This window comes from Dreissena polymorpha, chromosome 7 (genome assembly GCF_020536995.1).
Source record: "Dreissena polymorpha isolate Duluth1 chromosome 7, UMN_Dpol_1.0, whole genome shotgun sequence".
Classification (NCBI taxonomy): domain Eukaryota; kingdom Metazoa; phylum Mollusca; class Bivalvia; order Myida; family Dreissenidae; genus Dreissena; species Dreissena polymorpha.
This window is the reverse complement of record NC_068361.1, coordinates 66254112-66274085: the sequence shown is the minus strand read 5'-3', so window position 1 is coordinate 66274085 and position 19974 is coordinate 66254112. Positions and strand designations below refer to the sequence as shown.

General features: G+C 35.7%; 2 protein-coding genes across 2 annotated transcripts in view; one reads left to right on the top strand and one right to left on the bottom strand.

Annotated features, from left to right (window-relative positions):
- LOC127837281 (beta-mannosidase-like) overlaps positions 1 to 5724 on the top strand; it is a 61922-nt gene extending 56198 nt beyond the window's left edge. The window contains exons 13-15 of the mRNA XM_052364200.1: positions 1561 to 1711; positions 2747 to 2932; positions 4425 to 5724. Coding sequence (XP_052220160.1) covers positions 1561 to 1711; positions 2747 to 2932; positions 4425 to 4664 — 577 coding nt within the window. The 3' untranslated portion in view covers positions 4665 to 5724. The remainder of the gene's footprint in view (positions 1 to 1560; positions 1712 to 2746; positions 2933 to 4424) is intronic.
- Positions 1 to 19974, bottom strand: part of LOC127837282 (sulfate transporter-like) — a 385236-nt gene that overhangs the window by 157442 nt on the left and 207820 nt on the right. The window lies entirely within an intron of this gene.

Genomic DNA, 19974 nt, shown 5'->3' with positions numbered 1-19974 from the left:
TTCAAGATGAGAAAAAAAAACACTACCGAAATATTATAGTGTCACGTTAAGAGGAAAACCGCTTAATTACCTAACCACAAATGTTTGCCGTACTCGGTCAGCACGTCTGAAAATAGTTCCTGGACGCCAGAATAGGCTACAATTATTTGCCAGTTGGCTGTATTTGCTTTTTTTAATTTAATTTTATAATCGAAATGCATTGTGCTAAAATATACTATTTACAACTCGCATTGAGATTTAAAAAGACCAGCGTCAAGCGAAAATGTGTATTATGCAATATGCGCCCATCATAGCTATAGCCCACCCAGCCTGCGCATGTCTCAGTCTGGTCAGGAGATACATAATGAGACCGTAAAACCTTGAGTGATTGTATAGCGGACAGCATCGCCTCTGACCTGACTGCGCAAATGCACAGGCTGGGCTTGAGCTACGCTGACCGAATAGACATAAGACCCACTTTACGCGGTTATGAAAGTGTGATTGGAATGTTTCGAAAGAAAACTGCGTGTTACATATTTACACACGCTATATTTCGATGGCGGAGAGATAAACTCATAATAAGCCATGTGAGGACACATATGATGTGAACTCAATTAGTATAATTTGTATATACTAACACTAATGTGTGGTTTAACTATAATAACACGCATTTCATGCGGTGAATATGCGACAAACAAGTGAAAAAACAAATAAGCAATTATTTAATAAATACGATTTAAAAGATAATATTAGTTTTAAAAGCTTCATATCTGATTGATTTTTGTCGATATGCCACATAAATGCACCGTGTTCGGAGAAAACTGGACCTAATGCATGTGTATCAAGTGTCGTCCCAGATCAGCCTGTGAGGTCCGCACATGCTAATTATGTACGACACTTTGCGCTCGAACTGGACTTTCGGTAAGAAGAGCCTTCAGAAAAACGAAAAATACTCTAAAAGCGGAATGTGTCGTCCCTGATTTTTCCTGTATGGACAATTGGACTACACAGGCTAATCTGGGACGCTCAAGCATTAAACCTGGCTTTCTTAGAATGCGGCTCAGAAGATAAGCACCCGAGTAACAAATGCGATTTAAAGATAATATTAGTTGTTAAAGTTTCAACCCGTATTCACTTTTGATCGAAATGTCACTAAAATTCAATCCCGTCTGATCCGTTTGAGATCCAAAATCTTAGTTCAGAATGTTTTATTTCGTATTTATCTGTGTCGATAGTTCCATTGAATTCTCTTCCGCCTCGGATCCGTTTAAGGGACTAAATCTATTCGTTTTGAAGGTCTAATGGCCTATTATATGAATCGTGTTCTGAGAAAACTAGGCTTAATGCATGTGCGTAAAGTGTCGTCCCAGATAATCCTGTGTAGTCCGCACAGGCTAATCAGGACGACTCTCTCCGCTTTTATGGTATTTTAGTTTCAAGGAAGTCCCTCCTTACCGAAAGTGTCGTCACTGATTAGCCTGTGCGGACTACACATGATAATATGGGATGACACGTTACGCACATGCATTAAGACCAGTTTTCTCAGAACAAGGCTCATGTACTAATTCTGCTCCGTGTCAGATCCTGGTGGCACGAGGCGCTGGAGCTTCTGAAGACGGAGTACCGGTCTGGCGCTGTGCCCCTGCTCTCGCTGCTCCAGGGAACCATCTATATGCGCGTGTACGCCTGGGACAGCCTCGAACCACGCTTCACCGAGGAGATACCTTTTCGGGTGAGTGGGTTCAAAAACTGGGACGAGGGAAGGTGCTCGCGTTGCCATGGGCCCTTGGATGTTATATCACGAGTTTATTATTGGGAAGATATTATTTCAGTTAGAAAACAACAATCACACTACATGAACACGATAAAACGATGTCATCGTCATTATTAGGCACATTTACCAGAGTTCCAATTGCAAATGGATGAGAAAATAAAAGCACCGTTCCTCTTTAAACACTTAATATCAAATGGTTCAAGCACGTTTTACTATTTAAAAATAGTATTAATATTTAGAATTTGGGCAAATGTCATCATGCAAACGCTTAAAAATAAAGCTTCCATAATTGTAATTGCATTTATGGGTATAAGTCCATTTATAATTTTAAAAATACTAGTATAAAGTTATAAAACACCATGGGATTTATCAAGAAATCAATTAAGGTTCGCGTTCGGCAAGTGACGATGGACCCGTAAAATACAGGACAATGGACCTTTTCCAAAACGAGGAAACTTCCCTTTCGTATTCACGAGTAATGTTCCCTGTTCACTTCCGATGACTACGCTATACAACACGACATAAAAATGACTTTAGCCGGCGTCGCCGCATTGGAACGGTCAATGCATTAAATTTCGGGCTGACATCGGTTTTTAGTCTATCCGAATTTTGTACTTAAATGAATCACGATTACACAAGTTAAAGCCTGAAGAGACAATAACTTTTTTCTTCCTCTTCAATTAGTATATATTATCGGGAAAGATCATAATTGAAATAGCAGGGAGCTACGCCCTGCTCCTTTTTGGTTCCTCTTTGGTTGGTCGACACGAAATAGTAAAAATCTGTTGATACTTAATATATTCTGACAAATATTCAATGACACTCTATTATTCATGGATTTAAAGCCTTATTTTAAAAGTTACACTTAGAAATTCCATACATTTCTTAAATTAGAACAAAATGTCACTAAAATGATTCCATATTCCATCCTGCTTCTGTTGAGTAGCACCCTGTACCTTTTTATCCCTATATCTTACCCTACCGTATCCGCAGATTTTAAAGCCATCCCAGCAAGTGTTCACAGCTAGTGTGGATTCGCTGGTCGAGAAAGCCAAATGCGGATCTGCCGAAAGCTGCTTCCTGTTTCTTCACCTCGGCGACCCAGATACTGGTCCCACATCATGGTTGCCATTAACAACCATTCGGGATGCAAAGGGCCTAGAGAAACCGGATCTGAAGGTATGTATGAGCCGCGTTCTGGGAAACTGTGCTTAATGCGTGTGCGTAAAGTGCCATCCCATAATAGACTGTGCAATCCGCACAGGCTCATCAAGGAAGACACTATCCGCTTTTACGGAATTTTTCGTTTATAGAAATTCTCTTCCAAACAAAATTCCAATGTAGGCGGAAGTGTTCGTCCCTGATCAGCCTGTGCGGACTGAAAATCAGGGACGACACTTTGCGCACATGCATTAAGCCCGGTTTTCCCAGACAGCGATTAATGTGAGCCTTTCTACGACAAAACACGTAATAATAGGAAATTAGAGTTATAATATGTGTCGCATTCTGATAAAACTGGGCTTGATGCATGTGCGTAAAGTGTCGTCCCAGATTTGCCTGCGAAGTCCTCACAGGCTAATCAGGGATGACACTTTCCGGCTTAATTGGATTTTTGCTCAGAAGAGACTTCATTTAAACGAAAAATGTCATAAAAGCGGAAAGTGTCGTCCCTGACTAGCCTGTGCGGACTGCACATGCTAATCTGGGACAACACTTTACGCACACGCATTATGCCCAGTTTTATCAGAACATGACTCATATTTACCCTGGTATATGTTTATTATTGTATAATGTTTTTAATTGAATAGAGAGTCAAATACTGTTACGTCATAAAATTTTGTGACGCTATAAAACGTATACATTCATTCAAATATCTGGTAGTTTATGTGTGATCATTTATGTATAAGCATCAAAAGTGTACTTTAGAGCTCCATTATAATAACAAGATAATAATTTAAGAAAATAAAAAGGTGTGCCTATTGAGATTCAAACCAGTGTCCTTTAGATAAAAAGGTTATAACTTTAATCACTTATCGATCTGTGAAATACATTTAATACTTTATACACCGGTAACTGATCAACATGCTGCAACACAATTTAACCAAAATAACAGAAACATTCCAAATGACTAAAAAAAAGTTTTGGGTTTTTACCGCTTTATAATTGTATCATTTTCAAATGATATTATTCATAAGCGGAACTGCATTTTCAACATGAGTCTACGCCATTAGTGTTATTTCGCTCCCTGATTTAATTTGTCATTTTATTTGTTGAATTTATGACAAAAAGTTGTACTATTTAGCAAGGGAGTTAACTCGGTACAGTGTAATTTATTTTACAAAACGTAGTATTCTCCCTTGTGTCATTCTTTTTAAAGAGTTCGATGTGTCTTATTTAGACTTTAATTTTAACTTAATGACATGATATAAAAACAAGAACACTTTATCATAGGGCAGATACCTATATTGAAGTCAGATAATGAATATTCATTTACGCACAGAATATCTCAGGCCAATTAAATTTACAAAACTGCGTTTGACAGCCACAAGAATTATAATCCATACGCAAAAAGCGCCATATGACTATCAATAAACATGGTAGTTAAAATATCTTTGGTAAGCCAATCTGGCCGCAAAAGGACAATAAAACTAGTTTAGCCTGCATATTCCAGATCACAAAAGTATCGATAGATACAACAAACGCCAGAACTTTCATCATAGACATTTCCACAAACCGACCAGCCCCGTTCGTTTGGTTGGAAGCAACAGGTGTCAAGGGTCGTTTTTCCGACAACGGGTTCTTGTTATGTGAGAGAACCAGTTCCGTCCGGTTTTACGCCTGGGAGACGGTTTCGGAGGAGACATTAAGGAAAGCGTTGACGGTTACGTCGCTGATGGATGTATACCCATAGAAAATAGGGCGCTTAAATCTTGTGTGATAAAGTTCATGTATATATGAGCCACGTTCTAGGAACACTTGGCTTAACTGCGGGTGCTTTAAGTTTCGTCCCATATTAGCCTGTGAAGTCCGCACAGACGAATCAGGGACGACACTTTCTGCCTTAATTTGATTTTCACTTAGAAGAGACTTCCTTTAAACAAAAAATACCGTGAAAGCAGAATAGTCGTCCGTAATTAGCCTGTGCGGACTGCACAGGCTAATCTGGTATGACATTATAGACACAAGCATTTAACCCCCTTTCTAAAGAGCGCGGACCGTTTGTGAGAACGTTGAAGCGTACATCGTCCCCAAAGGATTAGACACTCCCAATATGCTTAATGGTATAATTTGACAAGGTAGAAAGGGCATTCAAACCCCAAAGTGACGATCAGAAATATACTATGTAATTAGAATGATAGCCAAAAATAAAAGACTACTAAAGATAATCCCACTTTGATAAAATGAGACTGGTTTTAACATGAACGGATTAAACCAAATTTAGCTTCAATGTTACAAATCTGTAATACTTTTGTACCATTCCAAAAATGGGCGCAATTAAAATAAGGTGCAGCGGATTGATAACCAGAACGATGGAAAATTGGCTACTAAGAACTGGAAACGTGGTTTACATGTCACTTAAAAGGAAATCGCCGTTTTAAAACTACCTGTAGTTAAACATATTGTTGTATTATATGTTTGTAATGTGAACCACCATTGATGCGACACAACTCTAAACAAGATGATCAGGCTACCATTCACGTGTTTTGTGTCCACAACGGTGTCAACATCCAGAAGGCGCAATCGTAATACATCGACTTTCTCCGGAATCCTCCGTAGCTGATTTAAGCAATAAATCGTCTGCGGATCCAGACTGCCAGAAGACGTTGACTCGAAGGCTCACTTACATCGACGAAAATGTTGTCTATAATAATGGTGGTGATTTAATTTGTATGATAAGTGTTCCTACACAATCTATTTATTTTGTTTGATGTTATTGATAAAATTGATGATAAAGACTTGAAACAATCGAATGCGTATCATTGTTTTCTCAAAAGCAGTAGTTGTATCGGTGAATAACACATAATCCCATCGTGAAACGTGAAAAAGGAGTTTAATGCATGTGTGTAAAGTGTCGTACCAGATTAGCCTATGCAGTCCGCACAGGCTAATCAGGATCGAACTGCAGCTTTTATGATATTATTCATTTAAAGAAAATCGATTCCAAGCGAAAATCCAATGTAGACGGAAAGTGTCATCACTGATAGGCCTGTGTGGACTGCACAGGCTAATCTGGATTGGCACTTTACGCACATCCATTAAACCCTTTTTTCACAGGGCACGGCTCATATAATCCCGACGGGGACCGTGATGCAGGTCAACATTTAAATTTCAGTAATAAGTAAGCATGGATGATAAATGAAAGTGTTGACTTATTAAAATATTTTATCTCTGTAAACTTAACAAGTGTGTGAAACAAATATTATCAAAACGAATCGGACAAAATCAAAGAGCTTAAAAATAACTTCAGTATTTTCAAAATAGACACCATGTGTTTAATTATGTACTGTAATTATTTGAAAACCGAATCATAAACGGTTACGTTAAAATTGAATATAGACCTATAAACCGTCGCCACGCCACTTTTCACGGGAGCTTTGTTAGTGAGATCATAATTGTTTTTTCTGCTGTGTTTGTATGACGTTAATAAACGTCAATCAACGTAATTACGTAACCGCAGAGACAAAGTAGCCGTTGTTCTGTAGCTATAACGTTCTGGTGTGAATGAATTATGAATTCGTTCCCTGAAAAGCGCACGAGTTAGACAATGAATACATAACTTTATATGTCAGACGCTGACTGGTTGACAGATGATATAGGATGTAGCATATTCGTCGACGAAATCGTCCGGCGTTTGGTAAGTTACGTTACGCTAACTTAATAAGGAAGGCAATATCCCGTTTCCTGGTCGCATGTTAAAGTAGCATTACAATGGTGCATTTTAAACGTGAACTTTGAAATTGTGTGCGCATGTATATGTGTGCGTCTTAACATTTTGTTTTTGTGCAAAATGTAACAAAACAACCACATACACAAAGTCTGTATTTACAAAAGTATTTTACAAATTAACTCCATGTGAATTCGGTTAGTGGTCACCATACCGGACAGGTGGGGTTTCCTCCGGGTATTCCGCCCCCTCCAAGAACACAAGACCACAACAACAACTAAAACACTTCTAAATACCAAAGGGATATTTAATAAAAATACTCTACATACAACAAATATATACAACTGTCAAATTTCCTGCACAACACCAGGGTCTGAACAAAAGCAAAAATATTCGCTTCCAAAAGGAATATGGAAATAACATCTAGAACTATCAGTTTTCAGATGTGCACACTTTTGTCCAAGTAAGGATTTTTGAGCTTTTTGGAAAAAAAAGGTTTCGAGTTAATTGAATGAATGATCGAAGTTTATTGCCAAGTTTATTATTTTCTGAAAGATAAATGTCTTGGCTGTTGGTATACCGTTTATTTGTTGTAATTAATGCTTTTGGAAGCGATTTTTTCGCTTTTGTTAAGACTACACTGTTGTGCAGGAAATTTAACAGTAATCCCTTGTATACTGTTATAAAATGTAAAGTATTTTTCTTAAAGTTCCATGTGGACACAAGACAAAAATACAGACCCGATATACTATACACAAATAAATGAACACCCTTCAGTGCCTAACAATTGTTTGAATAGCATCCTGTTACTTTTAGTGAAAACGTTGGCACACTTGAACTTTAATTAACTTTAATTAACTTTAATTAATGCGGACTGCACAGGCTAATCATCCCAGAGCGAGGCTTAAACCATGTTCATGACAGCTCGGCGGAATCATAAAAATTAAAATACACATTTTAATAATTTAACGCTGTCGACAATTTCCTTCGTTTGATTAATGACCGGAAAACTCAGAAAGCGTTTGATAACTATACGCGGAAAGAGTTGGTTGCTTTTTTTTACAAAACAACGAATGCATTGTTACAACCCGTTTTGCAATAAAAACCAGAATTGTAAAAATTATTACAAAGTGGGTTGCGATGCATTATTACATTTCGGGCCGACAGTAACAACCCGTTGTGTAATAAAACCCCGAAATGTAATACATTTTATCATGTCCATTAAATCAGAGATACAGACTTTTTAGAAGTTGTTTCATGTTTAAATTAGTTTTAGAGTAGGTATTGACTGTTCCCCCGACCTTTGTTCTTAAAGTCTCCATCAACAAATCATGGATGTAATAATTTATTACAAAGTGGGTTGCGATGCATTATTACATTTCGGGTCGACAGTTACAACCCGTTTTGTAATAAAAACCCGAAATGTAATAAATGTTATCATGTCCATTAAATCAGAGATACAGACTTTTTTAGAAGTTGTTTTCATGTTTAAATTAGTTTTAGAGTAGGTATTGACTGTTCCCCCGACCTTTGTTCTTAAAGTCTCAATCAACAAATCATGAATGTAATAATTTATTACAAAGTGGGTTGCGATGCATTATTACATTTCGGGTCGACAGAAACAACCCGTTTTGTAATAAAAACCCGAAATGTAATAAATTTTATCATGTCCATTAAATCAGAGATACAGACTTTTTAGAAGTTATTTTCATGTTTAAATTGTTATTTTCATGTTTAAATTAGTTTAAGAGTAGGTATTGAATGTTTCCCCGACCTTTGTTCTTATAGACTCCATCAACAAATCATGAATGCAATAATTTATTACAAAGTGGGTTTCGATGCATTATTACATTTCGGGTCGACAGTAACAACCCGTTTTGTAATAAAAACCCGAAATGTAATAAATTTTATCATGTCTAATAAATCAGAGATATATACTTTTTTAGAAGTTATTTTCATGTTTTAATTAGTTTTAGAGTATGTATTGACAGTTCCCCCGACCTTTGTTCTTATAGACTCCATCAAAAAATCATGAATATAATAATTTATTACAAAGTGGGCTGCGATGCATTATTACATTTCGGGTCGACAGTAACAACCCGTTTTGTAATAAAAACCCGAAATGTAATAAATTTTATCATGTCCATTAAATCAGAGATACAGACTTTTTTAGAAGTTGTTTTCATGTTTAAATTAGTTTTAGAGTAGGTATTGACTGTTCCCCCGACCTTTGTTCTTAAAGTCTCCATCAACAAATCATGAATGTAATAATTTATTACAAAGTGGGTTGCGATGCATTATTACATTTCGGGTCGACAGTAACAACCCGTTTTGTAATAAAACCCCGAAATGTAATAAATTTTATCATGTCCATTAAATCAGAGATACATACTTTTTTAGAAGTTGTTTTCATGTTTAAATTAGTTTTAGAGTAGGTATTGACTGTTCCCCCGACCTTTGTTCTTAAAGTCTCCATCAACAAATCATGAATGTAATAATTTATTACAAAGTGGGTTGCGATGCATTATTACATTTCGGGTCGACAGTAACAACCCGTTTTGTAATAAAAACCCGAAATGTAATAAATTTTATCATGTCCATTAAATCAGAGAAACAGAATTTTTTAGAAGTTATTTTCGTGGACAGTTTCAAGGATTAAAGATGTTATGAAACATCAGTTTATTTTAGTTAATTATGATAGTTTACAGTTTTATTGAATCAATACAAGTGTGCAGCTTCAACAGAAGTTAATCAGCAATGACTTTAAGGTATGCACTTTTATAACTCATTTCACCCTATTTCAAGAATGAAATCCCCCTAATTTTCAAAATCAATTGGTGAAAACCCCATTTCCCAAATAATTACCTGAGGCATTGTATAAACCATAATATAAACACGAAAATAGCCTTATAATTCCTATGATAGCCTACGAATCTTTGACATAATTCTACGTCGAATACACAGTGTATACTAACTTCTTAAAGTGTAAACGTAATGTTCAAATTAAAGTAAGTAAATTGTAGTCTGTAATCTGCCAGTGCTCATTTTCTAAATATAAGTAAACACGTAAATGCACTATGGATACTTGTAGAACAAAATAATTAACCCGTTCTTACCTGTAAATTTACTTAAAACTTAAAAAATCCTTGCCTGCATACGTTCTGCTCAATAAAACGGGACGTATTTGAGGACTTTGTACCTAAATCACTAGTTGCAATAATACAACTCCCAGCTATTGACTCACCGCGTCGCTCGTATGTACTAATTAAAGCTCAGAGCATTCAAGAACGAGAGCGCCGATGGCGCTGAAAGCATAGTTGCAATATACAGGGAAGTTGCTGCTGAAGTAAATGTTTAGGTCAAAATATACTTAATAGTTTCCTTATATGTTTCGATGTAAAAGCGAAAACTTTGAGCGAAAATAACTACAACATTTTGCACATAGAGACCCCATAACCATACCTTTTCTTGACGGGCATTCTTAGCTGAATCGATTAAAGCAATAAAAAAGATATGTCATTTCAAACCAAAAAAGAATTCGACTCAATTCAAAGTCGACTGTTTTTGCGCCTTTTTTTCGGCCGTTTTCTAGTGGATTGTAACCTTTTGCAGTGCCATTTTTTACTTTAATCTCCAACTTTATCCTATTTCAGGGATTTAGTAGTGAACACCTATGCTTACCCTATCAATATCTCCAAACGATAAAACCAGAACAACAGTCTAAAGTGTATAAAATGCCTTCGAGGAAAATATTTTGATTTGTTTAGAGAGTACAGCCCTTCATGACTCGATTATTTAGTATATTCATGACTCGATTATTTAGTATATTGTAACCTTAACGATTGCTGACATCACGAGTCGCCTCCCTTGTTTACCAAAATGTTCTATTTTTAGAATCGGGAATTCCAAATAGTGACGAATGTGAATCGTTACAAAATGACATAACTATGAAAATAAATACGTAGAATTACATTATTTCACGCATACCATTATGCAACCATCCGTTTTCTTTTCCGACTTGATACATTTACTGCTTTCCATTTACTATTACAGACACAACACTCGTCCAAAATTCGCGCGAATCTATTAAATCCGATGCCACATTTAAACCATTAGCTCTACTCGTAACGTTAATTTCTGGCTCAAAGTAAATCATTTTAACTTCAATTAACACATCTCTATTACTTTTAAACTCTACTTCATCAAATCCATAGAAAGGCAGGTCAGAATCCATGTCATAAATCAGAAAACATTCATCGTACTCCGCCATATTTTACACATTTTCAAAGAATAAAAGTGCTTCATGCCCCACTTCCTGCTGATAATATGTTTTAATTTCTATTTATAATTACCCGATAAAATGTTACATATCCTTAAACCAGGGCCTTATGAATTCAGTTGTTTCACTTCTCACAGAACAGTAAACAAAGGAAATAGAAATTAGGTGTGAGGTCACTATCAACAAGAACAGAATTGTTTTACGAACGAAATTTGTTTTAGTTTCTTAGAAGTTTTTTTCACGTAAAACGGTCTTAGAAAAATTCACTCAAAACGGTGTCAGCAATATTTTTGAAAGAAAACGTTAGAAAAACGTTTCCAAAACAAATTGTAAGAATTACCATATACTAAATTAAATAGATATTTCGTCTGATTTTTAATCAGGCAAGGCTTCATAATGGTCAACCGATCGATGTGGGTTTTCGAAATGTAGTATATACCTTAAGCATAGGTGCGTTGCACCTATGCTAAAAACTACCTAACTCACCTGCTCGTTATCATTGTGTTTAGGTTACAATATACTAAATCAACGTACACACCAACACCCCGGCCAACGTACACACCAACACCCCGGCCAACGTACACATCAACACCCCGGCCAACGTACAAATCAACACCCCGGCCAACGTACACACCACCACTCCGGCCAATGTACACACCAACACGCCGGCCAACGTACACACCAACACTCCGGCCAACGTGCACACCAACACCCCGGCCAACGTACACACCAACACCCCGGCCAACGTACACATCAACACCCCGGCCAGCGTACACACAAACACCCCGGTCAATGTACACACCAACACCCCGGCCAACGTTCACATAAACACCCCGGCCAACGTACACACCAACACGCCGGCCAACGTACACACCAACACCCCGGCCAACGTACAAACCAACACCCCGGCCAACGTACACACCAACACCCCGGCCAACGTACACACCAATACCCCGGCCAACGTACACACCAACACTCCGGCCAACGTACACACCAACACCCCGGCCAACGTAAACACCAACATCCCGGCCAACGTACACACTAATACCCCGGCCAACGTACACACCAACACGCCAGCCAACGTTCACACCAACACTCCGGCCAACGTACACACCAACACCCCGGCCAACGTACACACCAACACCCCGGCCAACGTTCACACCAATACCCCGGCCAACGTACACACCAACACTCCAACCAACGTACACACCAACACCCCGGCCCAACGTACATACCAACACCCCGGCCAACGTACACACTAATACCCCGGCCAACGTACACACCAACACCCCGGCCAACGTACACACCAACACCCCGGCTAACGTACACACCAACACCCCGGCCAACGTACACACCAACACGCCGGCCAACGTACACTCAAACACCCCGGCCAACGTACACACCAACACGCCGGCCAACGTACACACCAACACGCCGGCCAACGTTCACACCAACACTCCGGCCAACGTTCACACCAAAACCCCGGCCAACGTACACACCCGATCAGTGGAATAAGTGTCAGGATATATGCAGAATCTGGTGTTTTTTTCGAGTTATATTTTAGTGAATACAATTAATTTATTAACAAGTATGTTAGTTTTTGTTGTACAGCCCTTTTAAACGCTTTGGGACAGACCGACAGACAAACAAACAGACAGACAGACAAGTTCACTCCTATATACCCCCCCCCCTAAACTTCGTTTGTGGGGGTATAATAAGGTCGTTTTATTTGTCTATTTTTCACATTCAAAATGCTTGAAGTGGACATACTAGTATATGAAAAGTTCGTTATATATTTGAAGACAGAAAAATTTGCCATTGATGTGGTTTTGTTGCTTAAAGGGATCTTTTCACGTTTTGGTAAATTGACAAAATTGAAAAAAGTTGTTTCAGATTCGCACATTTTCGTTTAAGTTATGATATTTGTGAGGAATCAGTAATACTGAACATTTACCATGGTCTAATATAGCCATTATATGCATCTTTTGACGATTTAAAAACCTGAAAATTATAAAGCGTTGCAACGATTGAATAATTTGAAGAGTTCTGTTATTATCGTTTAATTTTGTGAAACTACGAAGATTGCTTATATAAAGTATAAAATACGTCACTCAAACATACTTGGCAGGATGGCCGAGCGGTGTAATTGGTTTTTACTCCAGGACTCCGGGGGTCACTGGTTCGAGCCCTGATGAGTGCTACTTTTGTTTCCTTTTTATAATTTTTATTCTTGATTTTTTACTTGAGCTTTTTTTGATCCAATGTTTACATTTATCATTATAAAGCATTTAATGACAAACTTCAAAACATGCCAAAATCTGTTAAAAGGCCATAACATAACATAACATAACATAACATTTATTCGGCATTTAATAGCATATTGCAAATTTATAGCCTATACACAGTATGTGTTTGAGATAGCAAAGACATGGTACATGTATTTGAGAAGTACAACACAAAATGATGTATACAAATAGTGGGTAAAACAAAATAGAAAAAAACATGTCAAAATCATTCAAAGAATAGAATCAATAAGTCATTTACATAATGAATATATAATTTCGGTGGTGAATTTCATTTCCAAAAAAAGTTCTCATTGTTTAAATGATCGATTATATTTTCAATGCTGGATACAATTAAAAATTTCAAAATTGTTCAATTACACAGACTTAGTTAAGTAACATTATTACGTAATGCTTATGATTAAATTACAAAAAATAATGAGTAGATTTATTTAATCATTTAGCATTAAACATATGTTTGCTGTCTCTTTTATGTAGATTGAATATTCTGATTGATAATGATAACAAAACAATTACCTTTAGAATATTCTAATTGATAATGATAACAATACAATTACATTTTCAAATTTTGAAAATCATACAAAGAAGTGATCTTCTTCATTACAAATAGTCAACATAATATAAAATAATCGCACAAGTTGATTACGTTTACTCTATCCAATACAGTCATTCGATCACCTTAATATTTTTAACAGTAGGCAAAAGGAAATAATAATCATAGTTAATACGATTCACTTATTATTGTATCTGTTTTAATAGACATACAAAAATGATGGCGTTAACAGCATATATTTTACACTACGTGTATTGTATAATACTAAATGTTCTTGGCGGCATGTTTCACAACTGCGTCATTCCGATATGAAACGTCAGTATCGGTATATTATAAAAGATCCACAGTTTCCACTACTGCGTCAAAGGTACCAAAACCATTTCATAAGAAACAAAATAGTATGTGAATAATTAAGTATAATTAATTAAGTATTATTTTTAATATTCTAGAATGCGTGTTCCACTCTGGATCATCTTAGCGAAACACAACGAATTAAAAAACAAAATTTGTGGATAATAACTGTGAAAACACATTAATTCGTACAAAAAAAAACAAATTAATTTATTATCATGAATATAATATTTAATATGTATTATCTTACCCCGCCTGAGAAAATATGAGGCCTTTTCTTGTGTATAACGTTAATAAAACAGATACCTTCCCCTCATTGACTTCTCCATAGAGCATAAGTTATAGACTAGTTAACTTTTACAAGAAATATTAATTCGAGTTATTCGAGTTCTATCCTTTTCGTATGTCATTTTTATTTAAAATATCTATAATAATGTTTATTTGACACTGACATATGTAGAAGACTAAGGGGTTTAATGCATGTGCGTAAAGTGCCGTCCCAGATCAACTAAATTTAGGCTCACATCGTACATGCATGTTCAGTTGTCAAACGAAAGTACGGTTGATATACAAATGCATTATTTTTCTCTTTCCGGTATATTGTTTTCGTATGTTGATGCTGCATTAACAAATATAAGTGTATACGAAGTGAAAACACCAAAAATAAATAACGGTTGCGATAGACACCTATAAACTGTTAGATGCCCATAATATCACTTTAATTTACCCAGTTCAAAGTATTTTGAGTAATAGTCACAGGGGAAAAGGTACTCTTGACCATTAAATGTAAATACATCAGTGCCAACAGCCTGCCAAGGATAGAGAGGAAGTGGCTCTTTGATGATTGAACTTCTGAGATCCAAACAAATTGGGCAATTGAGAACTAACTGTGCTGAGATATGCGGCCAGAACATGTTTTTATAATATTTTTCAATAGTTGATAATTAAGGTGCTAAACGCATTGGACTGCGAACACCGTCACATTATTGATGTATATGCCTACTGTAATTGATTTTACCATCCATACAGTCAGTGGTTTAAATAATTTAAATTTCTTATTCATTGTTTGTTTGTTTTGTAATATGTTAATCACATATTTCTTGTCTGTATATAATAATAAATAGTTAAAACTTATTCAATTTAAACATCAACATGTGTCGTCTGCTGTACAGATTTAATACTTTATTGAACGCTTCATTTGTCTTTGTATATAACCCCCGCTAGAATGTACGGTAGTGTATGGAGTCGCTAACGACTTATGTGTTTGAATAGGTTTACAGGTAGTGTACAAGGCGTGTAGTGCAATTAATGCTAATATTATATTTGCTGTTGTTCTTTTTCGGCGTAAGCTGTATTAAGCCAGCTTTTCACCTTAGCCTGACCTTTGTTAGCGTCTAATAGAATTCAAATAAAACTTCCCGCGGCCAAGTACAGATGAATACACTTCATTGACTGCATTGGCTGATTTGAGAATACGACCAGAACATTGGAAACATGTCCGCGTCTTTGTAACACTGTTTTACTGCGTGTTCAGCATGAAACAATTTTATATCTAATGAAAAGGCTTAATAGATAGAACAGTTTTACACTCAATCTCGACATCAATACAGTTTGTGCGTCCACCTTTTATTTTCAGAAGATTTTCAGCGCGAGAACGTTTGCACTTAAAGGCTATTTTCTCATATTTATTACTAACTTCCATATTCCTGTCAACATGTTAACATGTTAAAGTATAGAGAGCAGTGGAAGCGAAGACTCACTTTAATGCATTGCATTTCAACTCGCGAGGTATATCGGGTCAATTTGCGGCCACTGTGTGTGAATGTCAGAGTTTACATACAGGTCATCGCTGCGTCTCTACCCTATGTGCTGATCGGAGTTCACGGCCAGGAAAATAATCGTTACATAATAAAGACGCTATAGCGTGAACTAGGTGAACTGGAATTTTCTTTAGACCAGACAGATGTTAAATGAAGATATCCAGCGATATCGTATGGTATGTCAATAATAGATTCTTAATGTGTTTTACAACAATACCATGATAAATATTATTTTTTATTAATTTAACAAGAATTATGCCATCATATTGACTAATGATTTAAGCATGAGCGCAATAACTCTCGATACTGTTAAAAATCGAATCAAATAGCAACGCCAGACAAACCACTAAAACAGGTTTGTTCGAAGAACGCGCGTATAAATATTTAAAATATATACGGATACTTCGCGTGTGGCCGGTTGACTCATATGTTTTAATTTCACTTCCATTCTTCTTTTGGTTTTATGTTTTGTATCTTTACGTTTATGACCAGCAATATGTAATAATGTAAAATAAGCCGCGAAAACTCCACGTATCATACCGTACTGCGTCTGCTGCAGCTAAGAACTGCACAGAAAAAGACATTCGCTATCTTTGATCTCATTCATTGAAGTCTTTACCTTTCATTAACTGCAACCACAATCAACGCCGTATATCTTTTTTAAAGATATTTCTTGTTCTTTCTGCTTTCAGGTTTACGGCGGCCATTTGGTGGCGTGTAGGACACCGGGGCTGTCATCCTGCGAGCAGAAAGGAGAAGACTATTGTTTTTTCCGTAATGGATGTGTTATCTTTCTTTGTATATTGTATATGACATCATTTCTGTTTCATGGTCGTTCTGTATACAGTGTATATTGTTATCTGAGGGAACGCCGCCACCTGTTTGCGCTTCCTTTGTTTTTGCATTTTGTGTCTTTGATATTTTTTATAACATTTCATCGTTAGTTTTAAGGTGCGTGACATAATTCCAATTATATTATATAATTTTATTATTTTATTAATCCATTGGTATACTAACATTGTCCGATACATTTAAGGTTGGTGGAACTGTTTTGTTTAAAGACTGTAATATTTATTATACATGAGATATATGTGATTGTTTAACAACTGTGATATCTTATAACGTGCAGACGTGAAAAGACTGAAAAAATGCTTACGTGCAGACGTCAAAGACTGAATTTTTACTAGTGATTTTAAATTCAATCCTGCAGACGTCAAAGTCTGTTTTGTGTTGTTTTTTTGTTTTTTAATATCCATGTAAAAGTCTCTTCCGCCATGTTTTTGAATTAATATAATGTCTTTTTATCGGGCATTGGACAGCTATACTTTCCAGCTACGTAATGAATAAAGTTTTATTGAAAAAAAAATTGACCGACGTTAAAGTCGTCGTATTACGTCATGAAACTGTATTAAAAGTCAGTTAGGTAAAATAATTTTAACACACTGCGGTAGTATATTTAATTATTACTAAACTTTATAATAAAAGACGAGCATGTGCTCAATTTGTTCGCCCCATACATGTTGAGCCTTGCCAATAAAGCTCGAAACTCGCCTTATACGAGAAAAAGGCGGCCAAAATGGAAAAACACGGCCAATACGAAAAAGGTCGGCCAATACGGATTCAGCAAATCAGAAAAAACTCGGCCTTATATGAAAATCTACAATTTCGACAATTTTGGACGCCATTTTGAAGTTGTATGCTTAGTTTCGGTGCAAAAGTTAAAATCTTTAAAAAATATAATATTGCAGTTTACCGAAAGGCTCGCAAAAACCATTAGTTGTTTCATACCTTTATTGGCTACAGCTTATTATGTTCTGAATATCATTTCCGGCTTCAGCAGACGACACAAAACAGCGAAAATTGTAAACACTTGCGATAATTTAACGAAACAGCGAAAAATCGTAAACACTTAAATAATTTAAGCAGCACAATGGACGGTGAGGACATGATGCGCTCGGCCGATGACATGTTGACTATAGAATCTTTAGCTGTATAAGACGTGAACGAGATAGAACAAAAGCTATTACTTCGTGAAGTTGAACTTGCTGTACCATGGGAATTAGAAGATTTCCAGGCTCCACCAGCGTCGGTACCAGACAGTGTCAATGAAATTGTGAAGTAAAATTCTGGCCAAGTACCAGTTTCGAACGTTTTAAGCGGTGGAATTAAACGATACATAAAATTTGGTGATGACAATAAAGCGCAGAACACAAAATACAAGACCAAAAAGTGATATGAAAATATTTATTAATATATTGGAATAAAACCCCAAAATGTAATTAAGTCTTCGATGGCCGATGAAGTCCGAGACAACAGTTATTTTCGAAGTGATTTTCAAGTTTAAACAAGTTTTAAAGTAGGTTTTTGACAATTCACGCGACATTTATTTCAACATAGTTCATGAAATAGTAATGAATGTAACACATTATTACAAAGTGAGTTCCATTGCATTAATACCATCGCGTTTATTTTAATTAGTGGTTTTGTGATTTAAATTCTAATAGTAATGAATTTTCCCATGCAAAATATCGTATATGTATAAATTATTACAATTATGATTTGTTGATGGAGTCTATAAGAACAAAGGTCGTGGAAACTGTCAATACCTACTCTAAAACTAATTTAAACATGAAAAAAACTTCTAAAAAAGTCTGTATCTCTGATTTAATGAACATGATAAAATTTATTACATTTCGGGTTTTTATTTAAAAAACGGGATGTTACTGTCGACCCAAAATGTAATAATGCATCGCAACCCACTTTATAATAAATTATTACATTTATGATTTGTTGATGGGGTCTATAAAAAAAAGGTCTGGGAAACATTCAATACCTACTCTTAAACTAATTTAAACACGAAAATAACTTCTAAAAATGTCTGTATCTCTGATTTAATGGACATGATAAAATTTATTACATTTCGGGGTTTTATTACAAAACGGATTGTTAGTGTCGACCCGAAATATAATAATGCATCGCAACGCACTTTGTAATAAATTATTACATTTATGATTTGTTGATGGAGTCTATAAAAACAAAGGTCGGGGAAACATTCAATACCTACTCTTAAACTAATTTAAACATGAAAATAACAATTTAAACATGAAAATAACTTCTAAAAAAGACTTATCACTGATTTAATGGACATGATAAAATTTATTACATTTCGGGTGTTTATTACAAAACGGGTTGTTACTGTCGACCCGAAATGTAATAATGCATCGCAACCCACTTTGTAATAAATTATTACATTTATGATTTTTTTGATGGAGACTTTAAGAACAAAGGTCGGGGGAACAGTCAATACCTACTCTAGAACTAAATTAAACATGAAAATAACTTCTAAAAAAGTCTGTATCTCTGATTAAATGAACATGATAACATTTATTACATTTCGGGTTTTTATTACAAAACGGGTTGTTACTGTCGACCCGAAATGTAATAATGCATCGCAACCCACTTTGTAATAAATTATTACATTCATGATTTGTTGATGGAGTCTATAAGAACAAAGGTCTGGGAAAATGTCAGTACCTACTCTAAAACTTATTTAAACATAAAAACAACTTATAAAAAAGTCTGTTTCTCTGATTTAATGAACATGATAACATTTATTACATTTCGGGTTTTTATTACAAAACGGGTTGTTACCGTCGACCCGAAATGTAATAATGCATCGCAACCCACTTTGTAATAAATTATTACATTCATGATTTGTTGATGGAGTCTATAAAAACAAAGGTCGGGGAAACATTCAAAACCTACTCTTAAACTAATTTAAACATAAAAATAACAATTTAAACATGAAAATAACTTCTAAAAAAGTCTGTTTCTCTGATTTAATGGACATGATAAAATTTATTACATTTCGGGTTTTTATTACAAAACGGGTTGTAACTGTCGACCCGAAATGTAATAATGCATCGCAACCCACTTTGTAATAAATTATTACATTCATGATTTGTTGATGGAGTCTATAAAAACAAAGGTCGGGGAAACATTCAATACCTACTCTTAAACTAATTTAAAC